We start from the raw sequence: 11,077 nt of genomic DNA on the forward strand, positions 1-11,077 counted from the left end.
TCTTATTTTGGTGAGACAGGGTCTCCCTGTAGTTCCAGCTGGCTTGGAACTCACTATGTAGATCAGGTTGGCCTCAATTGGGTGTCCACATTAAGTTCGGCATCAATATGGTGACCTCCCAGGAGCAGGGGACCACCAGGTTGCCTAAGTAGAGGCTCCATTTTTACAAGAAGCTTTTGACTTTTGAAGATGGAGGATGACTCTGACCAGAGTGGACACATCTGTCTGATACCACCTATGTGGCACAAACTGATAAATGACTCTTTCCTGGGAATAGAAAGGATGCTGCCCTGAGGACCAAGGTTCGAATCCCCAGCACCCACATAGTGGCTAACAGCTGTCCTTAACTCCAGTTCCAGGGCATCTGACACCCTCTTCTGAGATCTGCAGGCACAGGATGACATATGTGCACTTATATACATGTGGGCAATACACTCATATACATAAATTAAAAAAATAAAGAAAAAATTTTAAAAGAGGGTACTGCCCTACAAATTTCTCAGGGTGACTTGAGGCTGCAAAGACACAAGGGCATATTAAAATCACAACCGGAAAACCAGGCCCAACTTAGACACATCAGACCAAGGAAAAAGTATAACTCTCTCACCTGGATTCCATAAAGAGATGAATGCCTAACATTGTGATACTGACCCCTAATCTGACCATCTGGTATGTGGTTAAGGGACCAATAGGCAGAGAATTTCCAAACGTCTCAGGGGTTCCGCTTGGTTGGTCCTGGCTGCTGATGTGCCTACCTGAATTGTCATCTTCCTGTCCACCCACTTGTCCTTCTGGACTTGCTATCCATCCTTCCACCTGACCATTAATCCGACCCATCCCTTCACCTCACTGCTGTAGCTCAACTCTGAACCTGCTGCCTGACTCTACTACCATTAGCCAACATCTTATCCAGCTTCTTCTGCAACTGGGTTTCAATCCTCTCTCATCCCCACAGGGTCTTTGCATTTTTATTAATTTCCCTGATTTGGCCTCTCAGGACTCTGAAATGCCTCTTTAACTCTTTGTAGTCATTTCTAACTGAATAGATAGATACACAGATTGATAGATGATAGATAGATAGATGATAGATAGATATATAGATTGATTATAGATAGATAGATGATAGATATATAGATAGAGAGATAGATAGATGATAGGTAGATTGATGATAGATAGATAGATAGATAGATAGATAGATAGATAGATAGATAGATAGATAGATAGATAGATAGATAGATAGATAGATAGATAGATAGATAGATAGATAGATAGATAGATAGATAGATAGATAGATAGATAGATAGATAGATAGATAGATAGATAGATAGATAGATAGATAGATGATAGATATAGATAGATGATTGATAGATGTATATATAGATGATAGATAGATGATAGATAGGTAGATGATAGATGATAGATAGATAGATAGATATAGATGACTGATAGCTGTATAGATAGATGATAGATGATAGATGATAGATAGATATAGATAGATTGATAGATGTATAATAGATGATGGATAGATGATTGATAGATAGATATAGATAGATGACTGATAGATGTATAGATTGATGATAGATAGATATAGATATAGATAGATGATTGATAGATGTATATATAGATGATAGATAGATGATAGATAGATAGGTAGATGATTGATAGATAGATAGAAATAGATGACTGATAGCTGTATAGATAGATGATAGATGATAGATAAAGATTGATAGATGTATAGATGATGGATAGATGATGGATAGATTGATATAGATAGATGATTGATAGATGTATAGATAGATGATAGATAGATAGATAGATAGATAGATAGATAGATAGATAGATAGACATTTACTCTGCGATATGTAACGTATGATCTGAGAGATAATATTAGTAATTAAGATCAGAATAAAAGAACCCGTGTTTCCCCAGACAGGGCTAGCAAGGAAAGCAGGACTATCTGTCTGGAAAATTGTTGCCAATGAAACTTCTATTTCTTGTGAATATTGTTATTCAATAAATTCTGACACTGCGGAAAGACATAGATATGTTTATCTATGTTTCTGACATAGCATGTTCATGACACCTCTCTAGTACCCAAAGACACCCCTAAGAGCTCTGGTCTTCTCATAGTTTTGCTGCTTGTGGTGTAACTGTGTCCTCCAGCTAAAACATGCCATATAGGAGAGAAGCTCAATGAGATGTAAGATGTTCTAAGGAGAGGTGAAACATGCCGTTCTGCAGGGAAGCTCCTTAAGCTCAGAAAGTAAACAACTCAACAGCTTCAGGAAGTCCCTGAAATTAACCACATTCACTAGGCCCCTCCCTTCACAAGTTTGTATAAGCCTTAAGGACTGCTGAGATACAATCTTGGACCAGTTGAACTGCCTAGGACATTCTCAGATCAGCAGATCAGAGAGAGACCAGCCCAGCTGCCAGGAAGGGACTCAGATATACTGAACTGCCTTCAGGTTGTGCAGTAAGCTCCAGATTTCCTGCTTTTGTGAGCTATCACCCATGTTGGGGTGGGCTTTGGTGATGTAGCTGTCTTTGAGTCATTTCTGCTCCTGTCAGTAATCCTTCACCCACATTCCTGTAAGTAACCAATAAAACTCATTGTTTCACCAAGTTGGGCTTTGGTAATATCCTTACTTTGGTCTGTTCCCTCTCTGGGGTGAGTGGATGTTTGTTCCCATTTCCTCAGGAACAGTGATATATGACACTGCTCTACTGAAAACACAGAACTTGAAAAAGAAACCCTAACTGGGGATTGTGATGCACGGACCCACCCGCAGCTGATCAGGTTTTCACAAAGCATTCAGATCCCCTCCAATCAGAAAAGCCTATGCAGTCCATGGCTGCCTGACCTCTCACCAAGCACTCCCGGGTGAGGTCAGAGGATTGGACACCTACATCATCCCCAGGAGGGAGCCTTAGAGCTATAAGAAATAACAAGATTAAAGGCTAGAAGGCAAGGTCTTTGCATACCAGGGGGTAACACCTTCTTTCAAGCAATGCCACACACTTCATCCCAGTGGCCCTCAAAATAATTTCATCCCAAATCAGTCATTCTAGGGGGCCTCATGATACAATGGTAGTGCATCTGGCTCCAAATTACTCCTGTTTTTCTCAAATTGAAAAAAATCCCTCTTCCCAAGAAAGTAGTTTATTTTATAATCTAAACTTGTCAATTTTCATTTTCTAACTCACATTCTACAGAACCCTGTGTGTATGTGCACGTGTACATGTACGCGCATGCATGTGTATTTATATTTACTACGTTATCCCTGGCTCTCAACCCTAGTGTACAGAGAGAGGGGGGAGGTAGAAAGACAGAGAGAGAGAGAGAGGAGAGAGAGAGAGTTCAGAAGATCTGGACTCTGTAAGAGGATTGTAACACACACACAGTAACGCCCGTATTTCTTCTTAAAGAGCTAGGTAATGGGCAATTTGGTGAACATCTCTGAGCCACGTTTCCCTCATCTGTCAACTGAGGATAAGACTGTCTGACTCAGAATATTTTAAAGATTAAATGCAGTGATGTATGAAGTAGGCATAGCACAGTCCCTAGCATTGTGTAAATGCACAAAACAGCAATCATATTGTTCACTGGGAAATTGAAGTATTATTTCTCTAGTTATATCAAATGTGCCCTTATGCTTAGCTTTTACTGAGGAAGTATTACAGTTCGCATTATAAAGATGAAGACACTTCTGAAGTTACCCAACTAAGTGAGCAGCAGAACCAAATCCCGACTAATCTCGGGATCAGGCAGCAGGACCCTTGCTCATTCCTCTTGAGCAAGAACTTGCTTATTTTCCTTTTAGGTCTATCACTAGGGTTTCTGTTTTCTTATTAGGCACAATACAGCAAGTCAGAGCTTTGCCCTGGGGACTGACATTCAGACCCTGTTGCTAACTTTGCTCTGTGGCTGTGGGTGAGAGCATGTGGCAGTGGTTTTGTGTGCACAAGTATACACATGTGGACGTGAAGGGAATCCTGGACGTGTAGGCTCTTGCAGAGGTAATTATGGTCATTGTACCACAGACGTTGTCATTTTCATTCTCCAGCAGTCTACTTTGAATCTTATTTATAACTTCCTTGTGTCTCTTTCCATGCTCATGTGCTCTTCTGTCTTCTTCAGTCTATGGGACGTAACTCCACAGCCTGATTCACTGTCCACATCTAATGATATCATCGGGTCACTCGGTGGCTGCTGGAAACAGAAACTATTCCCAGTCCTGTGTGAGGACTGAGGAGCTTGCTTCCTTTGGGTGGCTCTCTCCCCAGCATCAAGTAGATTCTCCACTGCAGAGTTCAGGGGAAACTCTGTGGAGTGTTCTGCCTCGGTCCCTCTGTGTCACCCCTAGTGTCTATCTGTCTCTGTCTCTGTTGGGGAAGCTCCCCTCTTGGTCCTAGAGCCTCTTGACCACCTCCAGAAATCTGCCCCCGCCCCTTACTCTGTATCTCTCCAACTCTGGGAGACAACCAGGATCTGCCTGGGACCTTCTCACCACACTGAACATGGATATTTGGCTCACAGACATTTGTCTCCCTCTCTCAGGACCACAACACTGGGCCAGCAGTACCCAATCTTTGAAAACTACTGCTGCCTATATTGTGCACAGGCTTTTAGTTGCGTCAGGTAAGAGGGTAAATATGGTCCCTGTTATGTCCTTGTTATATTTAGTGGAACTGCTAAACTACATACAGGCACTTTAAGGATTAGAATATGATCTGAGAGATGAAACAACTTGCCCATGGTCACTCACAAGTAACCAAGAGCTGGGTCTCCAAAGCTGGTTAGTTCTGGTCTGTCTCAAGAATAACATTTTAGCCTCTATATTCTTGCTTTTCTGTGAGTCCAGTCTTAGGTTCTATATCTCTTCAAAAGGGCATGGGCTTTGTGGGGGCACTTATGTCCCTTGTATCTTAACTGTCCTTTTGTAGTTGAAAACAAGTTGGAATGAGAGAACTGTTCCAGAGAGTTGAGGTGGACAGATTGCACATAAGTGACCTGTTACCAGTAGACTGATGTGACAGGCACCAGGTCATTGTAAATGTTAAGTTTTACTCACGTAGTAGTGGTCATAAACTCGATTCACTCATTCATTCAACATTTACTGAGTGCTTCCTATATTCCAGGCACTGTGCCCAGTGCTGGTGTTACAGCATCAGTCAAGGCAGAGATAAAGCTTGCAATCTAGATCAGGGAGGACAGACTAATAAGCAACTAGACAAGAGCCTTGCAGATGGGACTGAATGCTGAGTTAATGTGTTTCATTAACTGTGTGGACCAACATACCCAGGGCACTTATTAGACCTGGCCTTAACATCTGCTTGCCCACACAGACCTCCACTATGTTTATAACTTATTAGAACTACATAAGGCAGGATAGTGAAAGAGAACAGCCTGGAGCCCCTGCTATGGTTTGGTGATCAGAGATGCTGAGGCCCAATGACAAGCTTTCACATCTGCAGTTTGAGGGAAGAGCACCCTAGGCAGAGTGAGCAGTAGATGGTACTGTTTCCTCCTGGGCTTCTTGGTCAAATGGGCATGTGTGAACATGCATGTGTATATGAGCACACATCTGAGGACCTGCGATCTCCCTCCAGGTCCCATCCAGGAACTAGGTCACACTTTACGAACTCCAGTGGATGCCAAGGACCAGAGTCCTCTTCGACTCCTCTAAGACTTGTATCTTCTCCTCTTCCCGAGGTCTGTGAGAAACTCACATGAGATGAGAAACCATCTCTGACCAGTGTAGCAGAAGAGCATAAGTGACTGACTGATCAACAGCATGAAGATGCCTGCTTAGAACCCGACCGGAGGAAGAGCCCAGAAAAGGCGCTAATACTCTGATATTGAGAGAAGTTTTATTTTTGTGAGGCTTTATTGGGGGGGAGGGGGTGGCGATAATCTTTTTGCAGAATTAAGAAGAAAAGTTGTTTCCATTTTAGCAAAGATCCAAGGCTTCCAGTGTAACAGAAATGTCAAGAATACAAGCCTGGATATAAATTAGCTGACGGCAGCTCAGACCTGCTGAATGACCTTGGGCTGGTTACTAAACCTCTCAGAGGTAAAAGAGGCCCTGCCTAAAAAGATGACTGGGATTAGGCTGGTCTAGCCCTTGTCCCTGCTAAGCCCTTACCAAGTGTGAGCCAGCCTGTCTGCAGAGGGAACCCTCTTCTGCCTGGGAAAATTGTTCCACTCTGGCATCTCAAAATGTACTTCTAAAAATATCACTTCATGTGCACCCTGTAAGCAGGAGGCTCCGGCTGGCTGTTCTCTCACCCACGTTCAGTCCCCACGGATGGACTGTGAAGTGAGGCAGGCTGCAGGCAGCACTCAACAACCAACTGGCTCCCAAAAGGAGCCACATTCCTGGCTGTGCTAGTGCACGGCCTGCTGGGATGTACCAAAGTCTCTGTGGGTGTGGCCACCTTGCACAGGCCTAGCCAGGCTGCCTAGCCCTGTTTGCTGACAGGCCCTAAGCAATAGCGCAGCAGACGCCAAGTGAGAGCTTGTATTTGCACAGCCAATCTCCATGGCAACAGGCAAATCAGCAGAGAGGACATTCCTAAGCTGGTAGAAAAACCCTTAGCCCAGCCCTGTGAAGCAGTCTCACCAGAAGCAGCCAGCAGATCCCCCAAGGCCAGATCCCTACAAGAAAAGCTAAACACACATATAACTTTGTACAAATGGCACAGTGAATTCCCAGATGATTCCCTCCCCCCCTAAAATGTACAGATAATTTGACCTAGGTATATGTATTTTTTAGCTAGTGGGAAGAAAATCAAAGTGATGGATGGTTCAGGCATGCTCTTAGTAGGCTGGGGCCATAGAAACAAATCCTTTGCCCTCTGCATTGCTGAGCTGACTCAGCTCAGACTTCCAAGACAGTAAACAACTATACAGAGAATGCTTCAGGACACAGGGCTGATCTCATTAACAGTATCTGCCCCCATGACTGCCCTAGAGCATGAAATCTCTTTTGCTCATTCTTTCAAGTAAGTGACTAGCCTCATGCAAAGACAGTGTTTCTGGGAAGATGGCTGGTAAACTCCCAGCAGCCCTTGGCCCTTCCCTCTGCTGAGTTTTCCAGACAGCACTTAAAGCAGGACTTGAGGGAAAGGGCCACAGGCCAGGCGAATTTCTCTGGGAAAGAGAATGGGCAGAGAGTACAGGGCATGGCTTGGCAGAGGAGAGCCCAAGTGGTACTCCCATGAGCGCCTTGAAATCCAAGGACACTGGGTGCCTAGGAAAAAGCAGGAGGGAGAAGGGAAGAAGAGGAAGAGATGAAAAGTAATGAGGACCAGCTTCATATATTGCCTAGAATTTTCACACCTAACAGTTTACATGTCGGCATACTAGCATAGTGAACATGTCCTCCTTTGGTCTTCATATCCAGCAGGCATTGAAACAAGTGCAATGTGTCTCAGCAAGAAGGTCTGGGGATGTAGCTCAATTGGTAGAGCACTTGTCTAGCATGCACAAAGCCCTGGATTCAATCCCCAGCACCTCATAAAACTAGGTGTGGTGGTACATGCTTGTCACCTAGTACTTGAGAGATAGAGACAGGAGAATCAGAAGTTCAAAGTCATCCTTGGGTACACAAGGAGTGAGAGGTTAGCCTGGGTTATATGAGACCCTGTGTCAAAAAACAAAAACAGGGCTGGCAAGGTGGTTCAGTGGATAGAGATGCTTGCTGCCAAGAATGATGACCTGAGTTCAATCCCTCGGACCCAGATGGTAGAAAAAGAGAACCAACTGCTATAAGTTGTCCTGAGCTCGCTACATGGTGCTGTGTATGCCACCAGCACTGCCACAATAAATAAATAAATTTTAAAAACACAAAATAAAAACTATTTAGGAGGGCCCTCTTACAACAGGACTCATTGTATATTCTTTGTTCAGATTAGGAAGAAAAGTGTTAAGATTCAGAGACACACACAACTCCGTCCTGAGGTGCACACACATGGCAGCTGGTGTACGATGTTGGTGTAAAATGGACCAGATTTCAAACTACACATGCCGTATCTGGATGATTTCAGATGGACTGATAACATGTTGAGATGATACCATCTTGGATATGCTGAGGTAAAAATATTGATTAATTTCCCTGGCTCCACTTTGGTTTTGCTAATGCAGCCACTAGAAAATGCCAAGGTGCACGTGCAGCCTCTAACTCTATTTCTATTGGAGTTTGCCTAGAATACATCTGAGGAAAGAAGAACTCAAGGAAGATCAGGCTATAATAACAGTCAGAGGCTACCACAGGGCTGTACCAGCTGCTTCCCTAGAGTTTTGAAATATGGGAACCAAAACTCCCTTCTGGGGGTTGGGATGGGAGATTAATATTCACATAATGATTCAAAGCTGAGATATGCAACATGAACTTAAAAAGCTAGATTGGAGTCTGGTGTGCTGGTGTAATACTAGCATTTCAGAAATGTAAGAAAGAGGATCAGAAATTCAAGGTTATCTTCCACTACATAGCAAGTCTGAGACTAGTCTGGACTATCTGTCTCAAAAAACACTGAAAAAAAAATTTAAATTAAAAACTAGATTGTTTTTTAGTCTAAGAAAGTGGTGGGTTCAGAGCATTTGAGAATGTATTTATATAATTAAAATTGTTTCAATACAAGGGGCATGGGTCCGTGATAGAGTACATTTTAAAAGGTTTATAATCCTGGGGGATGGAGAGATGGCTCAGCAGTTAAGAGCACTGACTGCTCTTGCAGAGGACCTGGGTTCGATTTCCAGCACCCACATGGCAGCTACAAACCATCCTAACTCCAGTTCCAGGGGAATCTGATGCCCTCCTCTGATCTCCATGGCATTGCATGACATGGGTGCACTCACTTACATGCAGGCAATACACTCATACACATAAAATAAAAATAATAAATAAAATACATTTTTAAAAAAGGTTTACAATCCTGGGGGTGGGGAAATGGCTCAGTAGGTAAAGTGCTTGCTGTGCAGGCATGAGTTTGGACCCTCAGCACCCACATAAAAAACAAGGTTTGGTGGTGCACTGTAACCCTAGTGCTAGGGGGCACCCTAAGGCTCACTGGTCGGCCAGCCTAGACTAGACTCTTCAGTGAGAGACTATCTTAAATAAATAAATGAATAAATAAATTGGAGAAGCAGTTGAGGAAGGTATCCCATGACGACCTCTGGCCTCCCCACGCACCTGTACTGGCAAGTGCACTTGCCTGTGCACACATGGGTACACAGGCCCACAGTCCCTAGCAAAGCACTGTCTGGGCAGCAGATGTCTGTCAAGAGTCTGACACTATGGAGAGAAAGATTCTAACAATTACTTTGTAGAATTTACTGTCCAAGCCATGCTACGGTTGATAACAAAACAGGCACTATTAGTCATTGTGAAGGGATGGTAACCAAGGAAACCAGGGCACATGGTCACTCTACCTCAAACTAACTCCCTAGTTCCTCTCATTGCAACCTTCTGATTGTGCCAAATGTGCCCAAGTGAAGACTTAACATTTTTAAATGTATTGAATTTACTGAAAGCCAAGGTGTTCCTTATGATTGGTGTGGAATTAAACATTGGGCTCTTTTTTCTCCCAACTCTGCCATTATCCCCTCCCTTATCCAACCAGCATTATCCAGAGGACAGTAACTGACTCATGGTTACCAACAGGGTCCCTCCCATTTGAAACTTGAAAAAGCAATAAATTGAGCAATCTGATATAGGTCTGATGGGTATAAATGATAAATGAGAAACTAGAATGGAAACGGAGGTGGAAGTTGAAAGAGATGTGTATGGACCACACATAATGAAGACAGGATGTTCATTATGGCTGATAGCTGCAGTTCAGATAGACAACTAGAAGTAAGAAGGGCAGTTTACAAAGGTGTGAGATAGACAGGTGATGGCTAGGTGTTGGCAGCCTCCTTGGATACTTCAGTCATTGGAAAAAAGGTCTGTGATTGAATAGCCACATCTGATATGGTGCATGATGGAGTATGGACATGGACCTGAAACACTGGTATATTAGAAGTACTACAACATGTTATTTGAAGTGCTATAATATGTAATTCAACAAAATAAATAATAGTAAGACAATATGTAAAGTATGAGAAAATCCTCTGAAGCAACTTACTTATTTTGTCCAATTGTCTCGAAATCTTTCACAACAATCTCAAGGGAAGATGAAGAGTCCAGTGGTATCCCCCTCAAGTCAAACTCCAAAATCTGTTCACAGAAAGGTGGTGGAAACAAATGGACAGTTAAAAGGAGTGTGGGATGCACCAGCACCACGAACTGCACCTTCAGTCTTCAATGATAATCATCTGAATCACTCTGTTCTATAGTTAGGGAGGTGAGAAAACAGACTAGATTAAGATTTAGGGGATGTGTGGGTCATTCCTGACTTTCCATTTTCTAGGTCTTGAGACTGTAGATTGGTCCCCAAACCTCTGACTCAGAGTCAGAGATATGAAGTTAATGCCTACCACAATTGTTTAGAGAAATAGAATGAAATGTATCTCCTCAATGGTTATTTCTAAACACTTAGCTATTATTACTGAATATGTGTTAGTCCTTCACTTTAAGCCCCACCATGGTCAGTGCCATTGTCAGAAAGCCTTTCCGAGTTTCTCATTTTGATGCAGAAAATTGCTTTTTTTTTTTTTTAAGTTTTTTATTTTTTTTATTTTTATTGTTAGAGGCAGTGATAGGGATATCGATTAGAAGCATTTCATTACAGCATTAACATATTCAATAACAATTTCCAGAGCAAAGATGCTTCTCTTTCAAAATTAGCTGTAAAATTTGAGGTTCACAGTTAAATTAATACAGTTATACAGTATTGAACTCAGTATAACCCTTATAAGACATAAAATTGAATGAGGTTTTAACTGTGACCCTCAAAATTTACAGCCAATTTTGAAAGAGAAGCATCTTTCAAAAGTGGCTATAAAATTTTAGGTTCACAGTTGAATTAATACAGTTATACAATATTGAACTCAGTATAACCCTTATAAGACATAAAATTGAATGAGGTTTTAACTGTGACCCTCAAAATTTACAGCCAATTTTGAAAGAGA

At 42.4% G+C, this 11,077-nt stretch overlaps 1 protein-coding gene across 3 annotated transcripts in view; it reads right to left on the minus strand.

Annotated features, from left to right (window-relative positions):
* Myof (myoferlin) overlaps positions 1–11,077 on the minus strand; it is a 189,434-nt gene that overhangs the window by 151,975 nt on the left and 26,382 nt on the right. For all 3 annotated transcript variants that reach the window (XM_029554351.1, XM_029554350.1, XM_008849629.3), the window contains exon 3: positions 10,132–10,223. In XM_029554351.1, the coding sequence (XP_029410211.1) occupies positions 10,132–10,223 (92 nt within the window). The remainder of the gene's footprint in view (positions 1–10,131; positions 10,224–11,077) is intronic.

The sequence above is a fragment of the Nannospalax galili genome, unplaced genomic scaffold, assembly GCF_000622305.1.
Source record: "Nannospalax galili isolate Female #2095 unplaced genomic scaffold, S.galili_v1.0 scaffold384, whole genome shotgun sequence".
Classification (NCBI taxonomy): Eukaryota; Metazoa; Chordata; class Mammalia; order Rodentia; family Spalacidae; genus Nannospalax; species Nannospalax galili.